Genomic DNA, 19,812 nt, shown 5'->3' with positions numbered 1-19,812 from the left:
GAAATTGCTGGATTTGTTTAGTCTATTCTTCAAAGCACACGCTATTGAATCAGGAAAAAAGCTACATGCTTCCGTGCATAATGCCTTGTTTGAGTCGTGTATCGATCATGCGCACTAAAACCACCTTTAGTTTGCTTTATACTAGCTACCATTAATTAGGGAATGCACACAAGTTGGATCTCACTTAAGAAAAAGATAATAAAGCATGAAAGCAAGAAAACACTGTAACCATAACATAGATTATCAACCAAACCTATAAACACTAGCAACACATATTGCATTATTTCTCAGGATATGATCATGTTATGTGTCCAAGTCTTTTTGCTAGATGCTCTTCTTTTATGACAAACTATGCACTTATATGTTTTATATGATCATAACTTTATATTTTTCTCTATTAATTCTTTCTGCATATATAACTAAATTTGACAACTCAATTCTTGCAAAGATTGGTCAAATTCCCGCACAAAAAATCTATCATCTTTTTAGGCAAATCTCAGGCACTGGACAGGATGATATAGGGCCAAAAATAGGTTTAAAGGTAAAAAAAATGTACAAAAATCATTCTCCTTATTGCTGGAACGTACTCCTTCCGTAGAAGTAATGTGTTCTATCTTTTGCCTCGTTGAAAACTTTAGAGCAGTTGTGTTGTGTGAAATACATGCAGCATGCTGCGTGCAGTTTAGATATCCACAATGAGTATTTGGAAGAACTTCTAATAAACTTTATGACAAAATATAATTTATGACACAAGTTTTCATATAATTAGAGTTTGCACTTCATTAAACTATTTAACTAAACACTGCTTCTATAATTGAACTTCTTTCAACTTATTCGCAACTACGAAAGCCATTTTCAATACAAGCAAAGTAAAGCAAGTATTGTTATAATCATGCCACTTAATAATTTTGATTTTGTGGTAAACACAGTTTTAATTAATTATTGTCAGAATCAGATGAGGGTTTAGGAGAGCAACTTGTGTAATCTCACCCTTGATTTAACCGTATAGGTGGCCTTATAAGAGTATAACTCAGGCCTAGAAAGAGCTTAGAGCCTTAGATAGTCCTTTTTTTTTTAAAAAAAAAGCTAGAGCTTAGATATTTTTCGTTGCTAGAAAGATTAGATTTGTTTGTCCATTCATGGAATAAAGTTAAAATTTTCTTGAAGATTAAATTTAGTGAATGCAATGTACTTTTCAAATCAGAAACTGGCACCCTGTAGTGCTGATTCACCTCATATTGTTGTCATCATAACGCGCGTAAACACTTGTATTATGCCCGTAATCTTTGCAATAAAGGTATTGATAAAAAGGGTACCCCATCATATCATTACAAATGTTCATTAAGGAAGGGGTGTCAATTTCGTGACAACTTTAAATAATTTGATTCAATTCCTTTTCCCATTTTTTTTTTTTTACATATATAACTTGTCAATCATATTATTTTTATGATCTATTGTTCTCATTGCATTCATGCTACAATCGCGAGCGCTAACAAATGAACCTTATATTCTGAATCATCCAGATGAATAAATGTGTACCAAAAAAAAATCTAGATGACAGTAAATGATAATTATTTTCTTTGTTGGAAATATGTTTATTTTTTTTTGAAGTAAATGATTTCCATTAACATAAAACGGCCTGAGGCCTCAAGTTATCATTTACAAAAGATAGAATATGAGGAGAAACTTCCTCGATCCAAACTCTATCCTCAACTTGGGAAACAATCTAAGCTATCAGCTATTCTGTTCACAGTCCTAGGAATAAAAGATAGCGACTGTGGGTGAGAAAACCCCACCACCACCAAGTCTTTACACTCCAGAACCAAACTAGCAAAACAACTCATATTATCTGAGCTTACATATCTCAGCTCCATGCTTTCACTAGCCTTTGACAGTCCAACTCATAGAGGACATTTGTAAAAGAAAGATGGATGGCTAACTCCATCACCCACCTGAGGGCCAAAAATTCAGCTATATGTTGTATTCAAATGAAATTAAGACATAGACTAACATATATATGAGAAAGAGTAAAGCTTGGAATTGTAATCACATGTTGTGTTGCGTGTAAAATTATCAGTTTTTTTTTTAATATTTTAGTCCCTAAAATATTTAAATTTCAGTTTATTCCTTAATTATTTTTTTTATCTTTAATTATTTTTAGAATCTCTAAACTCTTTTTCATTCGCTTTCAACTAACTAATCGATATCACCTCAGTATTATTCAAACCATTATTAAAAAATTATAGAAATAAAACTACATTACTCAAACATCAGCTCAACCCACTTAAATTTACATTGTATTTGATGGTGTCATCGAAAAGTTGGACTAAACATGACCAATTAAAGAATAAACCAAAATATTGTAATCATATGTGAAAATTAAAATATCCCAGAAAGGCTGTATTTCAGTACAAAAAAAGGAAGAGAAAAGAATCCTTATACTTGGTAAAACATTGTTCCTTAATGTCCCTTTTCATCGTTTGTAATCGATTCCGGTTTTTGATCTTGGATCTTTTTATTTTCATAATCATTCATTTTAGTATGTAAAGAAAATAAGCAAAAATATAACTAAAAACAATAATTTCTTTTTAATCGAAAATTTACAGACCTTAAACTGATTTCAACCAAAACATAAGGGTGAAGTGTCCCAAACTCACTCAGCATTATCCACTGGATAATAGCAGGAATATTCCGCATGCTGCATGAGAATTGTCACCCGTTTGTAGCAAAACCATGAAGTAAAGATATACATACAAGATGAAACTAATTTAACAATCAACCAAAAATTGGGAACAATGAAAGCAAAAATTGCCAATCATCTGATTTTATTGCAAGCCTGAACTGCCTGGGAAATACATCTAGAAAGACTAATAATTCTTGAATACCCAACTCTCACACTCTCTGCTGCAGTTCTTATTCCTTCTACAAGCGATGAAGGCAAAGACATTTTATTATGGCAAAAAAAATAAAATGCAGAAATAATATTAAAATCGGATCAATGAGCATTGAAATTGAAAAAAAAAAAAAAAAGATGCAAAACTTTACCATTTTAAGCATGTTATATCAAAGGTCAATTTCACCTTCCTCCCACTATAGAAATCAATGAAAGACAACTGCAAATAAAGCCGCTGAACTGCAAAAGCAGTATGAATTAAAGTGAAAATGCAGTCTGTCCTTATCAACACAATTCAAAGAAAATGCAAGGTAGGAACAACTTCCAATCAGATATTGGAAGAATTTTCTGCACATAATTGAGGATCCAACTCTAAGGCTGAAATGAGAATACAATTTAAAAATAATATTTCAAAGTGTAAAGCAAATTTTTGTTGACCAGAATGAGAAAAAAACTTTGCCTCGACCAAATTCCTAATCTCTATCCAAGCTGATTGAACCTCCTCAACCACACCTAGAAAATTAATTAGAAGTGAACTGGTTATCTGTAGAATAGCGGGTCAGTTATGACATAATGTTGCAAAATAGTATTCATCATTTGTTATTTTTTAATACTTGAAACCTATGAGGATGTAAAAAGAACACTCTTAGCCCAAGAAATAAAAATGTATATTTATGTGATCAACTTATAACCTGATAGAAGACTAGGGGTAGGGAACTAAGCTAACGAAAGAGAAAGAGATAAGTCTGAATTCTTCTTCTCCTTTATTCGATATTTTCTTGCTATTTATACATTTGAATATGTAACTGAAATGTAGTGAGTTGGTTACAACAGAATTACTCCCTTGCAACTAACTGAGCATCAACTGCCTGAACTCTTCAATTGATGCTGCTGAAGTTCTGAGGCGACTTGCTGATCTAGTGATACATGTGTTACACGTAGTCTCGCAAGTAAGTGGGCTTCACGATCTCCCTTCTTGGTCTGCTGTTAGTGTTGTTATCTCCTATTTTCTTGTGATTGCTTTCTGTGTTGGTATCATAACCCCACTGATCTTTTAAGTTTCTTTGAAATTTGAATTATCACTGATTGTCTTCTTTGCAATAGTTGTGTTTCTTCTTTGTCTTCTATGTCTCTGTCCCTAATTTTTCACCATGTGAGACTGCTCTCCAACAGTAACTATTATACTTGGCCATGTCATATTTTAAATTGTGGCTTGTTAGCCAACGCTACAAGGATTGTCAGCCCACAAGGCTTATCCGTGATCCATATCATTAGTTTAAATTTCCTGGTCCATATCAAGCAGATATTGAAATATACATGTTAATTGTAGACCACCATCATCATTAATAACAATTGTAGTAATCCCTCCAAAAGGAAAAAAAAACAAACTTTCTACAAGAAAATTATCATAAGAAATAAAGTAATCTACCTGTGTTTCTCGTGCCATACTGCTTGAACCAGTGCATTTCTTAGTGGTATGAGGGTTTAAGACAAACACGAATGCAGAAAAAGCATCCAAGTTTGGGAAGGTCTTAAAAATACACACACCATATTCGAAAAGAGAAAGGTATGAAAATTAAATGTTGTAATTAAATAGATAAATTGTCAACCAAATTACCTTCCTGATATTCACATCATTCAAGGTATTTGATATTATTATGTTAGATTGACTAGCATTTACTATGAACCTACATTCAATCATAATAAGTAGGAACTTGCATATTTAGTCATATCATAAAAGATATACTTAAGCTCCACTCACAAAAATAAGGAAACCAAGCATGATTAACTAACCTTTGGGTTATATAACCACAATAGTTGAGGCAAACTCTGTAACAACCATTCTTGCGTTCAAAATCTTCAATTTCCCACAACTGGGACATAAAAGTAGAAACAAAGAGGATGTTTGTCAGAATTCAGAAAAATGATATTATACATTGTATGTGGACAAGAATAATATTTGAAGTCAGAAGATCTTCACATTCTGGAGTATAGACTTGCAAGTCATTCTCTTCTGCAAATAACCAGAAACAGCTTTCATGGAGTTGGTATAGCTTTGATCCCCTTCCATCTTGCAGTATCTATACAAGAATTCACTAAAAGATTTCGCTTTTGAATCCGAAGTTTCAAGCTCCTGCTTCTTTTCCAATACTTTTTTTACAAGAAACCTAGCAATGAACAATACAATATTGCCAATTGAAATGCAACGGCACAATAGGTCAAATCTTTTAGGATCAAGTTGCACCATCGAACTATGAACTGTAACTAGGGACAAATGCAAAGGAAAATATTTCCTGCATCCTACAAAACATAGGACTGAGCAGAATATTATTGTTAATTGTGCCTTGGATTAATGATGGTTGTATCTTTAAACTATCGATATTAGAGTAAATAATGATAATGTTTTGAGTAATTTTAAATTCTGATAATCTATTATTTGTGTGTTAGAGATTATTTTCATTGTATAGCATTTATGTGGTCAGGTGTTCCACACAACTATCAACGATTAATCACTATGCCCAGAACATTTTACAATAAATTGGTGATATCAATTATATTATTGTGTATTTCTTAAATAGGATGTGACAGATTTCTGATTCGTTGAGTTAAATTGCTGAAGTTTGATTGAAGATTCCTTGTTAGGGCATAGGCCTATGCTAGTGTTTTGTACTACACATTTTTAGAACGATTATATGACACTTTTTAACCACCAGAAATATACTTTAAAATATAAAATAAAAAATCAACTTTTGGAGGTGAAAAGTCATTACAAATTTCTTGTTTCATTTGACTCATACTATGCAGAAGGACTAAAAGCAATATATTGTGGATTTCAAGAAGAAAAAAAATAATTTCAAATTTAAAAAACTAAAAAGAAAATGACTTAACGTTAAAGGATTAAAAACATATTTAAACCCAATAAATATAATAATAATTCATCACCAATCACCAATCACCTTTTTATTGCCAAGAAGCAACTTGAGCATAACAATCTGAATGGAGAAAAAAACAGGCATAATCTGTCAACTGTCACTATTTTAACTCCTTTTATTGACTCCGATTCACTTCAAGAAAGGTTAGAAACTCAAGGCAAAAGAAGGAAAAGATGAGCAGCTCCAGGTCTAACGAAAAAGCTAGACAACTCAAGATATTGGTAAAGACAAATTGGCAACTCTGGGCCAATTGAAGACAAAGCTAGCCAACTCAAGGCCAAGTGAAAAAGCTAAACAACTCAAGGTTTAGGTAAAAGAACATTGACAACTCAACTAATTAAAGAAATGGGTAGACAACTGAAGATCTAGGTAAAAAAAGATGGGAACTCAAGGCCAATTAGGCTTACAAATACACTAATTTATGCGTAAGAAGGCCAACTAAATAAAAGCATCCACACCCTTCTATAATTGCAATTATTTTATTTTCCTTCAATTTATTTGTTCTCCCTTTAGTGATCTCCCTTTTCAATAGTGTTATTATTCAATGTTGCTGCCTGCTAACGTTTGTGGAGAATTCTTTCTGCAGCTGGACCAATATTCAGCTACCAGCTTAGAGAACGAGGAGTTGGTGTCCATTAGCTTTGAAGGCTCATCATATTCCACAAGTTTCCCTTTAGCAACAAGAAAAAAAAAGGTAACAGAGTGAATTAGAGAATAGAAGTATTATATCTAAAAAGGAGGAGAAAAATGAAAAACATACCATAGGAGAGGACCATGACCATGTCACTATCTATTACAGTTGGAACCCTGTGAGCCACTGTTATAACTGTGCATTTGGCAAATTCTTGTCTAATTATTTGTTGTAGAATGGCATCTGTGGCAGAGTCAATGGATGCGGTAGCTTCATCCAGAACTAGAATTCTGTTCCTCTTAAGTAGTACTCTTCCAAGACAAAATAGTTGGCGCTGTCCCAAGCTCCAATTTCCACCTTCATCACTCACTGTGTAATTAGTCAGAATTAGACTTCAATAACTAATTTGTTCCAAAATTCTAATTTGGAAATTGAGTGCTTTAAAAGTACAAAATGTAAGTTTCAACATGATTTTAAATTCCCCCTAATGTTAAACCTTAAAAGAGTAATGCAACAATAGATGATTGCCGAAGGCCGCTGAGAGAATTGGATAGAAGATACTCATATCAGGATTGTAGCTTCAAGTATGTGTAGTTTACTCACCCAAAGAGTCCAAGAGATTTGGTAGACGGCTGATAGTTTCCTTAAGCTGACATTTTTCTAATGCCTATATACAAATTAACCATAGTCAAACCCGTGGTTATTGAAAAGCTCATGTAGAAGATAAAGGTATTTAAATTAGAAAAATGCTAGTAAACACACATTTTTGAACTGAAATTTGTTAGAAATCATAGATTTCAGTGAGTCTCTCATGATTTTGTAGTTTTCAATATATTTCAACCTATAAGAAATGTGTGTAAGAAAGAGTAAGCTAGAGAGTGTGTTGCCAGCACTCCTCTTTAAATTAACATATTTTCCAACTGCAAAGCTAGCTCATTCACCTTCCATAAATCATCATCTGAGTACAGGCCTAGAGGGTCCAAGTTGGTTCTAATGCTTCCCTTGAAAAGAGTTGGTTCTTGAGGGATGATGCTTAGCTTTATTTTCAAATCCTTCAACCCTATTGAGCATATGTTAATCCCATCTATAAGAATATCACCACTTGCTGGCTCAACTAAGCGAAAAAGAGCACTTATGAGCGTACTTTTTCCACTTCCAGTCCTTCCTACAACTCCCACTCTACTTCCTTCCTTAAACGTACAAGTGATACCCTTAAGCACTAATGGAGCATTAGGACGATATCTTATCTGAAATCAATTAATGTAGAAAAAAAAAAGCTATCAGAAATGAATAGATCTATCCAATTGACGGTACTAAAATAAAGAGAAAAAAAATAAGGAAATACAAGGATGCAACTTTGCCTCTAAGGCTTGAAGGTCAATCCTGCCTTTGGAAGGCCATGAAGATGGAGGCCGGTTGTCCTCCACAATGGCAGGAGGCTCTTCTGGAAGCTGAATGAATTGCTTGATTCTCTCAACAGAGATAATATAGTTTAATAAGTTGCAATACCATCGAGTCAAAAATATTTGGGTTCCTGTCAAGGTGAATGTATAAGAGAGAGACAGCCCCACAAGGCCTGCACAGACCAAGAGAATTACCAAGAACAATTAGCTTGTTAATAGCATGCACAAAGCTTTACCTTAGCAATTAACCTTTCATGTAATTATTACCTGGGGACACGTATCCCTGAGGAACTAGAACAAGCAGCAAAGCTGCAGTGATGACTGTCAAATTTTGAAGAGTTTCAATCCTTAAAACTAACCATTCCATGGCCGCATTAGAATAAAAGAACAGTGCTGCGTCTGTGTCCACAAGTTTTAAGTAATTTTTAAAAAATCTGTCTGCCATATTAAATGCTCTTACAGTAACCAATCCAAGTGATGTCTCAGCTGCAAAATTCATGACAGGAGCTTTTGTGGTTCCATTAATCCTTATCAATTCCCTTGCTGAGGCTTGATAATATCCCTTTCAAGGAAGATGATTAAAAGTTTGTTAGCTTTATGAACCAAGCAAGGACAAAAAATAGAAAACCAAGAAAAACTAGGAAGTGCGTAAACCTGAACATATTTTGATGCAACCATTGCTGGAACAGCAACAATGAGAACTTGCCATGTTACGTAAACCATTATACCAATTATCATCAAAATTTCAATTGGAACAGAAGCTACAAAAGTGATGGAAAAGGGTATATCAAAGTCCAAAATAGTTAAATCTGATGATGCCTGCGAGAGAGAAAAAAATTATCAAAATTTTGAGCATGATTGAATACTAAATAGTAATGACAGGAAATTGTTTAGATTTTCTTTTCCAGTGGGAATGAAAAATCTTACGCGGGTTAAAATCCTTCCTACAGGGGTTGAATCAAAGAACAGCATAGGAGCATTGAAGATAGAAGTAGTGAAACTTGAGAAGAAGGCTGTAGAAGCTTTTAATCCGAGGTGTGCACCAATGCTAGTCCTTAGAAATGCAAATGCAGTACCACCAAATGAAATTAATGAGTAAACTCCAATCAAGGTGACACTACTTAATTTTGGAATTTCAATGGCTTGAACAAGCCAAAACGTTGACGCAGCCTGTAAAACAACAAAAGCAAATTGTCCCAATATGATCCAACACAGCATCATTGAACACCTGGAAAATGAAATATAATCCCAGATTGTCTTCCAGCCAACATCACCAATCTCTTTTTCTTCTTCTTGTGTAAGCTGTACCCCAAGTTGACCCTTGTAACAAATCTCCCCCTCACTTTGGTTTTTAGTGAGATAAAAACCTTGAGACTCTTCTGTATGAGTTTTGTTTTCATTATTTTGTTCCAACTCTGAAATTGCTTCCTTATGAGCGCTCACAAGTTGTTCAAAGGCTGTCCCAGATGTCAAGAGATTCACATAATTACCTGCTTGAGTAACTTTTCCACCTTCCATTACCTAGAATTTGAGCCATAACAATTAATGTTAATTATATACGAATGTAATGTAATAAGCATCCAAGTGAGATACTTTACCAGGATTGTATCCACTTGTGAGAGAAACTCCACTTGATGAGTGACTAGAATGACTGTTTTCTCTCTTAGAGCCATCATTACACAGTCCTGTACGTATGTAAATGCAAATGGTTTGATTCACTGAAGTGAGGATAACAGTTTTATTTAAGTTAAGAATCTAAAAGTGATAGCTTCTTACATTGAAGAGGATAGCAGCAGTGTGAGCATCAACTGCACTGAAAGGGTCATCAAGGAGATAGATGTCAGCGTCATTGTAGACTGCACGAGCTAGTTGAATCCTTTGCTTTTGTCCTCCACTCATGTTAATCCCTCGCTGACCTATTTCAGTCAGATCACCATGGCTAAAATCATTAATATCCTTGTCTAAAGCACAAACTTTAATGGCATCATCATATCTTGTTTTGTCCATTGGCTTTCCAAAGAGTATATTATCTCGAACTGTCCCACTTTGTATCCAAGAAGTTTGAGAAACATAGGCTACAGTGCCAGACACATTAACCTGTTTTCAGTTATTGTAAAATTTCAGGGACAAAAAAGTGTTAGACACAAGGATTATAAACATGAATTTGACATGACAAAAAACTAAACTTGTTTGGTTAATAACTCACGGTTCCTGAGATCTTTGGAAACTCTCCAAGTACTGCAAATAAAAGAGATGATTTTCCAGCGCCAACAGGCCCACAAACTGCGATTTTCTGTCCTTGTTCAATTTGTAAATTCACATCTCTTAAAGTTGGAAATACTGATTCGTGATCCCAAATGAAATTTCCGGCTTGGATTTCCACAGCATTAACCGAACTTTGGTTTATATTTCTTCTGTTAGCATTGCTACTATCTAGCTCTTCATCAAGCAAAACGGTATTGAGACGATCAAAGGATACCTTAACTTGGATCATCATGGATAGAGCCTCTGGAATCATTCGAACAGGTTCTGACAAGTTCCTCAACGTTGCAAAAACTGTGAAAATGGTTCCAGCATTCAACGGGGCACTATTGAAAAGAGCACAACCGAGGAAAACAACAGCAGAAACGATGGTAGGTGACATCCAATACAGAAATGTTCCATAAGATTTCATCATCTGCGACTTAGACAGCCAGATGAACTCTTTAGCACGTAGGTTCTCAACCAAATTCTTGAATTTGTCCTCCCAGGATTGTAACTTAATGATTTTCATGCTATTCAGAATTTCTGAAGTTGATCTAAGACGCTCATCCTGTGAAATCATGAACTGTGCCATACAATGTTGTAGGATCTTAGCAAATGGTACATTGATAAGTCCACATATAACAAGTGGGACTAAACCAGGAAGAGCACCAACACCAACAACACCAAAAAGGACACCAACAGAGAGAACAAGTTGTACTGCAGAAGTCCATGATATATGAAACCACCATGGAAATTCTCCCATACGATATGTGTCAACAGCAATGTAATTCACAATTTCACCTGTTGAGTGCCTTCTCCTTGCCGAGCTAGAAAGCTTTAGCTGTTTTTTATACACTGCCACCATCAGAGCTGATCTTATCTTCAATCCTGATCTCCTGGAATCAAAAAACCAATGTCTCTGGGACACAGAATCAACCACTCTGGAGAGAATAAGAAAACCAACTATGGAAAGACCTTCTTTGAGATTTGTTTGCTTGGCATCCCTGCTATTTGAGTAGTTGACAAAAGCATAAAGTATTAAAGGCGAAACAGTCACAGCTATGGTTCTAAGTAGTGCATAAAAAGCTATGAGTATGTTCTCTTTTAAGTGAGTTCTAACAACAGACCAGAGAACCAAGTTTTTGGTATTGTCCTTGCTACTCTCCCTTACAAGGGATTCCCATGTATGCATAAAGTTTTGGTACGCAAATTCTGCTTCATCTTCAGAAAGAAGGGAAGGGATGTCTTCAAGAGCTAGTGGCTTTGAGTAACCCAGACGGAGTAAGGAGTTAACCCAAGAGAAAGTCAATTTGCTGAGGAAGGTACTATGGCCTAGTTCTGTTTGTTTAGTGTCAACTTCTTGAGCTAACAGTGGTTCAGATAAGCTTTCTGGCAGACTTTGAGAGACATAGTAACATAGATTTTGGAAGGCACAAAACAGAAGAAGGAAGTGTGTAAGCCATTGTACTATATCAAAAATTTCTATTGCATGCTTTCTCAACAGAATCTCTATGATGAGAGATGAAACCAGTACACAGGAACATGTCCACCAGGCACAGTTCAGAATTTTGATCCATTTTTCTCTCTGAACAAGCAGAGAAACTGCCAAAGAAGTCCAAACAAATCCTCTGACAACGCAAGCTACCCAGCTCAGTTGCTTGGTGTTATCAGTTTTGACTATGAGAATCCACAAGCCAATACTGTAAAAAGCAATGCTAATAATAGCGCAGCAGATAGAGGCAACAAGGAAAGTCCATTTTGTCCTGAAACTACAACTTATAGAACATCTTCTGATTATACTGATAATCATAGACGTGTAGAAGAAACACACAAAAAGTAGATTTATGGTGTCTATTGTGGTTCTTTGCGAACAGAAAGAAGTGAATTCAAAATCCTTCAGACAAGTCCATGAGAAATCATCTGCATATAGATCCATTAAATAGCAACCATCGTCAATGATTTGATCAACACTTCTACATGCAACAGTTCAAACTTGGAAAAGTTAATTAGAAATTGTCCATGAAAATCAGTAATCAAAGGCAAAGACATCATTTTATTATTTCCATGAAAAAAGTTGCTTTCAGAATCTCTTTATTGCATATAAAAGGAGAACGAGTGTTGTGAGACATAAATAATACAGAAAAACAAGAAATTATTTTCATATTATAGCAAAAGCAGATTGTAGTTGCATAACTGAAATAAGTGAACCACACATTAGCACAAGCTCATAAAAGAAAAAAACGAACCGCAGTGTAGAATTTCATAAGCATACCTATTGTTTTCCCAAAATAAGCCATTTTTGGAGCTTGAATTGGAATGGTTTGTCCTCCTTTTTGCAGTGTCTCAGTATTTTAAAATACTTGTGCGGCACTAGTATTTTTAAAAACAAGCTTCATGCACCAGTTGCTCTGAGGCAATCATAATTTGTTTGCATAATTTTTAATAAAAATATTTTACTTATTAATTTGTTAACATGTTAAATAAGGTGTATGAATTATTATAAATACTCTTGCTATTTGAAATAAATTAATCATTTTTAAATAAAGTGTAAGAATTATTATAAATTCTCTTGATTTCTTTACATTTTAAAAACTTTACCCATGTCCCTTTTAGAATTATACCATTTCTAAGTGCAATGGAAAAATCAAGTAGTAAGATAGAATAAGATGCGTTTCCAATACAAGTTGTCCACTCCATTGCTCCTGAAAATTCTTCTGGGCAAATTGGTAGGATAAAGCACATGCTTTTCTTGGAATGAAAAATCTACTTTGAACATGTCCATGTTTCTGAAATTGAACATGTAGCTCCTTTGATACATCTATAACTCAACTTTAAATGTAAGCACGTTGCATTGATAGATGCATATCGTCTTTGATACGTATGTCATTACAGGAACATTTAACTGGAGTCGTTATGTGAATAAAAAAATGCGGCCATCATCATCACCTTCTATTACTGTTTTATTTTTTTTGAAAATCAATAATTAATTTATCAATTTTTTATAAGATTCATTTAAAAAATTAATCTTTTTCAATAAATAGTTTTTTATACATGAATTAGAAATTAAACTCGTAAAACATGTGCGGACAAAATTATCTAATAATATTACATTAAGTTGGTTGGTCTTCTACTGCTATTTCATAACTACTACTCATCATTGTCTGCGTTAAATATTAATATTTTGTGTTCCCACGTGATGTGATTAGTGTTGTCTACCTCTTTGTTTCTGTCATTAGAGGGGGAAAAGAAGATGCTTTTGACCTGAGACTAACAATTAAAATCAAGGAGTTGTCGTGTTACGCGTGGTAGCCTTACACTGTGTTTAGTTCTGATGGAATTTAACTGGGAGTAGAAAAAAATATTTAAATTAAAATAATGTAGGAAAAATAAGAAAGAAAATAAAATTTATAATACTTCTTAAATTTTAAAGATTTATATTTATCACAGTTATTATCTTTTATGTCTTTCTTAAATATTTTTTAAAATTTATAATCTCTTTCTTTTTTAACGCATTACTCATTACATTTTTTTTCTTATCATATCTTAATAAAAAAATATGAAAAAAATATTTTTTTTCTTTACTTTAAGGATAGATACATAAATTAAGTTATTTTAATAATTGATTATATGCATAATTAACTATTGTTATAATAGATTATCAGAATTAATTTTAATTTGGGTAAGTTTATTGAAAAGGTTTGTTTGGATTCAGAAAAAAAAAAACAGCTTTTACGTAATAAAAGAGAATGAAAATAGCTGAAAAAGGAAAAAAAAAACTATTAAAATAATCATAAGCTATAAATTTTCAGATTAAGAAACACTATGTTCCCGAACATTTAGATTATTCTGCAAATAGTTTTTTCTTTTAAAATGATATCACAAGATTTTAGTTATTCCAAACATGCTCTAACAATCAATCAATCAATGACAATTTTATTTATTATTTGTTTACATAATAGTGAAATCATATTTATATCATTAAAAGGATAATTTAAGAATTTAATAAGTCATTTAATTTATATTAAAATAAATATTCCTCATATAAAATATTAGTATTTTTTCAATAAATATATAAGTTAGGTATGTTAGTTTATTTTCAAAATGTTATTAAGTATTTGTTTTCTTATGAATGAACGTGTCAAACAAATTTGTGTAGTTCAGGGTTAATAATGTGATTAAGTATTTATTTGTCTTCTTATTTAACTTCCTAACTTCAGTCGTTATATGACTGTTCTGACTAATTGATCAATTCAATGTGACTACAACTAATTCATACCTTCTCAAGTACTCTCTCTCACTCTCAAAATGTCTTTATCCTGTCTTTTCAAAATTTGTTGTTAATGTTTATCATATTAACACAATGAAATCTGATTTAATTAGTCTTTTCATCCTTATAATTTTATAATTTATATTTTTTAATTTTTATAATTTGAAAGTGATGTTTTAATTTTTATAATTTATATTTTAATTATTTTTTAGTTTATGTAGTTTGAAAATAATTTTTTTAATTCTTATAATTTGTATTTTAATTTTATTTTAATTTTTATAGTTTAAAAATGATCTTTTTAATTATTATATTTTATATTTTTAATTCTCTTTTAGTTATTACCATTAAAATATGAGTAATATTATCAATTATAATTAATTATAAAAATACTAACAAGTAATTCATATATAATCTATCATAAGATAATTTATAATAAAAAATAATTGATAATTTATAACTAATCATTTTTTAAAGTAAAAATTAAAAAATAATTAAAATACAAAATATAAGAATTAAAAAAATTACTTTTAAATTATAGAAAATAAAAGAAAATTAAAATATAAACTATAATAATTAAAAAAGTCATTTTTAAATTATAGAAACTAAAAAAAAGTAAAATATAAGTTATAAAAATTAAAAAATTACTTTTAAATTATAAGACTAAAAAATATAAATAATGAAACTATAAAAAAAAGAGTAATTAAGCCTTTAAACATTTTATTTGTCTTAGTATGAGACTCTATCCTATTGTGGTGATATTTTGCATCTAATATGGCCGACGGAACCCGTATGGCACTCTCTCTTGGGACGTCATTTTTCTTTCCCACACTATTAATCTAATGTTACGTCTCTAGGTGACACCGGCTAAGGAGTGAACATCCATTTTCTTATATGTAAATGTTAATAAAAAAAATTCAAACTTATGATTTATTTTTTTATTTTTTTCTTTAATTTCCAAATCCATCTTAATAATAACAATTGAAGAAAAAATAACCATGAATGTCACGGGGAGAAAATGAGATTTGGTCTCTCATTCTTGTTCCTTTGTGGTGCAGAATTGGATGGAGGTGTGTAATGTGACGAGGGAGAAAACGATAAGTGTGTCACGAGGGGGATAAAGCCCAAGAAGGACGCGTGGGGAGTGTAATTATTCAAAATAATAAAATTAAGTTAGAATATATAAATGATTTACTTTTCCTACATTTAACAAACATGATGGAATCAAATAAACTTTCATAGAGAATAGCAATGAAAGTCATTGCGACTTGTTGAATAGTTTGCTCGAATACAAGTGTGTTTCAATTTCAAATTTCTCTCCATAGTGTTCTTCAATTTGTTCTTCCTCTTTCTAGGCATAATCCATACAAATAAACTAAGTTATGTGCAGGAAGCCCAACTCAATCAAAAGTATCCACACCCTTCTAAAATTTCAATTATTCAATCTTCTTTCAATTTATTAGTTCTCCCTTTTCCCATAATATTATTCTTCAATATTGCTGCCTACTAATATTTGAAGAGGAATTCTTCCTGCAGCTGGACCAATATTCGGCTACCAGCTTAGACAATGAAGAGTCTGTGTCCATTAGTCTTGAAGGCTCATCATATTCCACCAATTTCCTTCATCACTCACTGTATAACTTGTCAGAATTTGACTTTAATAGCTAAATTATTCCAAAATCTTAATTTGCAAACTGAATACTTTAAAATTACAACATGTAAGTTCAAATATGATTCTGTATTCCACCTAATGTTCAGCCTCAAAAGAGTAAAGGAGCAATAGATTCTGGCTCAAGGCTTGTAGCTTCAAGTATGTGAAGATTACTCACCGGAGGAATCCAAGAGTTTTGGAAGGCGGCTGATAGTATCCTTAAGTTGACATTTCTCTAAAGCCTACATACAAATTAAACATAACCAATCCTGTGCTTATTGAAAAGCTCACATAGAAGATAAAGGTATTTAAATATAACATATTTTCCAACTGGAAAGCTAGCTCATTCACCTTCCATATATCATCATCTGAGTTGGTTCTAATGCTGCCCCTGAAAAGAGTTGGTTCTTGAGGGATGATGCTTAGTTTCATTCTCAAATCCTTCAACCCCATTGAGCATATGTTAATCCCATCTATAAGAATATAACCTTTTGCTGGCTCAACTAAGCGAAACAAAGCACTTATGAGTGTACTTTTTCCATTTCCTGTCCTTCCTACGACTCCCACTCTACTACCTTCTTTAAACGTACAAGTGATACCCTTAAGCACTAATGGAGCATTGGGACGATATCTAATCTGAAGTCAATGTAAAAAAAATGGCCATAAGACACAAAGTGGTGTCTATTCCTATTGAAAGTAATAAAATGAAGAAAAAAATATTCAAGGACAATGATGCAACTTTACCTCTAAGGCATGAAGGTCAATCCTGCCTTTGGAAGGCCATGAAGATGGAGGCCGGTGGTCCTGCACGATGGCCGGAGGCTCTGCTGGAAGGTGAATGAATTGCTTGATTCTTTCAACAGAGATAATATAGTTTAATAAGTTACATTAGAATGAAAGAACAGTGTTGCGTCTGTGTCCACAAGCTTTAAGTAGTTCTTAAAAAATCTTTCTGCCATGTTAAATGCTCTTACAGTAACCACACCAAGTGATGTCTCAGCTGCAAAATTCATGACAGGAGCTTTTGTGGTTCCATTGATCCGCATTAATTCCCTTGATGAGGCTTGATAATATCCCTTTTAGGGGGAAAAAAAGATTAAGAAAGTTCTAGCTCTGTGATCTAAGCAGGGGCGGGAAACAGAAAAATAAGAAAGTTGGTAAACCTGAACATATTTTGATGCAACCATTGCAGGAATGGCAACAATGAGTACTGGCCATGTTACTAAAACCATTATACAAATCGTCACCACAATATCAATTGCTACAGATACTACAAAGGTGATGGAATAAGGTATATCAAAGTTCAAAATACTCAAATCTGCTGAAGCCTGCAAGAGAGTAAAGATGGATCAAAATTTTGAGCATGATTAAATAGTAATAAAAAAAACAAGGAAATTGGTTGGAATTTTTCATATTTACTCGGGATAAAATCCTTCCCACAGGAGTCGAGTCAAAGAACAACATAGGAGCATTGAAGATAGCAGACGTGAACTTGGGAAGAAGGCTGTAGAAGCTTTTATTCCAAGGTGAGCGCCAAAGAGAGACTTTAGACATACAAACGCAACACTAGCAAATGAAATTAATGAGTCAACTCCAATCAAGGTGGCACTAGTTAATTTTGGAACTTCAATGGCTAGAGCAAGCCAAAACATTGATGCAGTCTGCAAAGCAACAAAAGCAGATTGTGCCAATATGATCCAACACAGCATGAATGAAACCTTGGAAAACGAAATATAATCCCAGAATGTCTTCCAGACAACATCACCCTTCTCTTTTTCTTCTTCTTGTGTAAGCTGTGCCTCAAGTTGACCCTCAGTTGAAATCTCCTCCTCACTTTCGTTTTTAGCGACATAAAAATCTTGAGACTCTTCCGTATGAGTTTTGATTTCATTACTTTGTTCCAACTCTGTAATTGCTTCCTCATGAGCACTCACAAGTTTTTCAAAGGCTGTCCCAGATGTCAGGAGATTGTCGTAATTACCCGATTGAGTAATTTTTCCACCTTCCATTACCTAGAATTTGATTGAATGTTAACTATATACGAATGCAATGTAATAGGCATCCAAGTGAGATATTTTACCAAGATTGTATCCACTTGTGAGAGAAACTCCACTTGATGAGTGACTAGAATGACTGTTTTCTCTCTTAGAGCCATCATTACACAGTCCTGTACGCATGTAAATGCAAGTGGTTTGATCCACTGAAGTGAGGATAACAGTTTCATTGAAGTAGATAGCCTACTTCCTCAAATTCTATACCTAACATATGAACCTAATTGGTGGGGAAAAAATCAATACTGAAGATGATAATGATTCCCTTTGTCCTGTGGATAAAAGTAATGATGTATTAAGATGATTATGAGTTTTATTTTTTGGCTGAGCATGATATTAACTTGAATTCAAACTTTAAAACATTTGCTTAAAGGACATTGGCAAACCTATGAGAGTGAGCAAATGCATCCTCTCATTTTAATAAAGTTTTATATAAATTTTATATTTTATATCCCTTAATCTTATATGTTTGAATCTCTTAATCTATTTTTATGTTAGGATAAATAAATGTATCCCTTATTTAAATAAAATTATAAGTATTTATCTTAAAATTTAATATTTATATCTCTTATTTTTATGTGTTTAAAGTTATTATCTCATTTTCTTATCCTACTTATATGTTTAATATTTTTTATTTATTCATATACATGATAGTTATTATTAAATAGCTTGATTCCATTTCACTTCGGGTCTTAGATCTTTCACTCTTAAGAGACATAATATCACTTATGCCAATAGGTTGAGATAATTATGAGATGCATGAGAAGATATTATTTCTGAAAATAAAGTTATGGTTAAATTTGCTTCAACAATTAACAGGTTAATATACTTAAGTTGTTGATTCTCACGCTAAGCCTGAAATTTCGCACCCACGCCAGTTCACATCTTCTTCATACTTGTGATCGAACACTTCCCGCCATTCCGAACAGTTGATTCTAACCTTTCCTCTTCCGTGCGCGACGTGGCTCAAAGGTCAAACCTTAATCTCTCTCTTATCTTGAAATCTTGAAACTGTGCAACCTCTAAATAGTGTGGAATATTGCTTGATTTGTTAAAAATTTCATGGCAGGAATTAATGTCAATGTGTCTATCTTAACGTGAAATTCTGGACTTTGACACTGTTATTGAGCGGCAGATAAAATTCAAATCCGGCCTGGAGCAGGTATCTGAATCCCTCTCTTTGCAGAGTTAATAATATAGAGGTTTTCGAAACTTTAATTTACTGTTGTTTTCCTTATACTTTTAATGTTACTTGTAATTAATTTGAACACTTTGTGACTTGTATTACATACTTCATAAGATGGTGTAATTTTTGCATAAACGTGATGTTTATAGGCACAGCCAATTTAAAACTCAAAATAATATCAAAATTATTTTAGTATAAACTCTATTGTAATTGTTATTATAATACATGCCAAACTTTTTGTTGGTTATACCGATAGACACTGTCAATGGCTTTATATGAAACCTTGCCGTGTCATATATGTACGCATGGTATGAAAGAAGCCAAATAAAATATTCACAAGTGAAAAGGGTACGTAATTCAAGGCCATCAAGCTGTCCCAGATAACCCTTAGCCATCAGACAGATTATCTAACTAGGCCAATGACTAAGACGGATAGAGATTGTTGTTGGCTGTATTCGAATTTCACAGATCCTGAAATACTTCGACTGCTGGTTCTATCTATGCTGTCTTTGAATGATTATCCAGGTACAGATATATGATGCAGGTATTTCTTATG

At 33.0% G+C, this 19,812-nt stretch overlaps 1 protein-coding gene, 1 long non-coding RNA gene and 1 pseudogene across 3 annotated transcripts; 1 reads left to right on the top strand and 2 right to left on the bottom strand.

Moving 5' to 3' along the window:
* Positions 1–3,337: 3,337 nt before the first annotated feature.
* On the top strand, positions 3,338–6,819 carry LOC114417950. Its single transcript, XR_003667960.1, has 2 exons — positions 3,338–3,843; positions 6,413–6,819. It is a non-coding gene; the product is annotated as an uncharacterized LOC114417950 (long non-coding RNA).
* On the bottom strand, positions 5,829–12,537 carry LOC114417949 (ABC transporter C family member 8-like). Of its 2 annotated transcripts, XM_028383040.1 has the most exons (12): positions 12,377–12,529; positions 10,067–12,024; positions 9,637–9,957; positions 9,459–9,545; positions 8,788–9,381; positions 8,515–8,679; positions 8,128–8,422; positions 7,819–8,033; positions 7,399–7,704; positions 7,061–7,124; positions 6,587–6,826; positions 5,829–6,497 (listed from the first exon to the last, which is right to left on the bottom strand). In XM_028383040.1, exons 1-12 carry the CDS (start codon positions 12,399–12,401, stop codon positions 6,364–6,366), a joined length of 4,404 nt encoding a protein of 1,467 aa, XP_028238841.1. In that variant the 5' UTR covers positions 12,402–12,529; the 3' UTR covers positions 5,829–6,363. The 2 variants fall into 2 exon arrangements, with proteins under 2 accessions (XP_028238841.1, XP_028238842.1); XM_028383041.1 differs by lacking the exons at positions 5,829–6,497; positions 6,587–6,826; positions 7,061–7,124 and having other exon boundaries at positions 7,551–7,704; positions 7,803–8,033; positions 12,377–12,537.
* Positions 12,538–15,641: 3,104 nt separating this feature from the next.
* LOC114419199 lies at positions 15,642–18,990 on the bottom strand (annotated as a pseudogene).
* Between the last annotated feature and the right edge of the window lie 822 nt (positions 18,991–19,812).

This window comes from Glycine soja, chromosome 7 (assembly GCF_004193775.1).
Source record: "Glycine soja cultivar W05 chromosome 7, ASM419377v2, whole genome shotgun sequence".
NCBI lineage: Eukaryota > Viridiplantae > Streptophyta > Magnoliopsida > Fabales > Fabaceae > Glycine > Glycine soja.
Note: the sequence above shows the minus strand (reverse complement) of the source record. Positions and strands in the feature narration are given on the sequence as shown.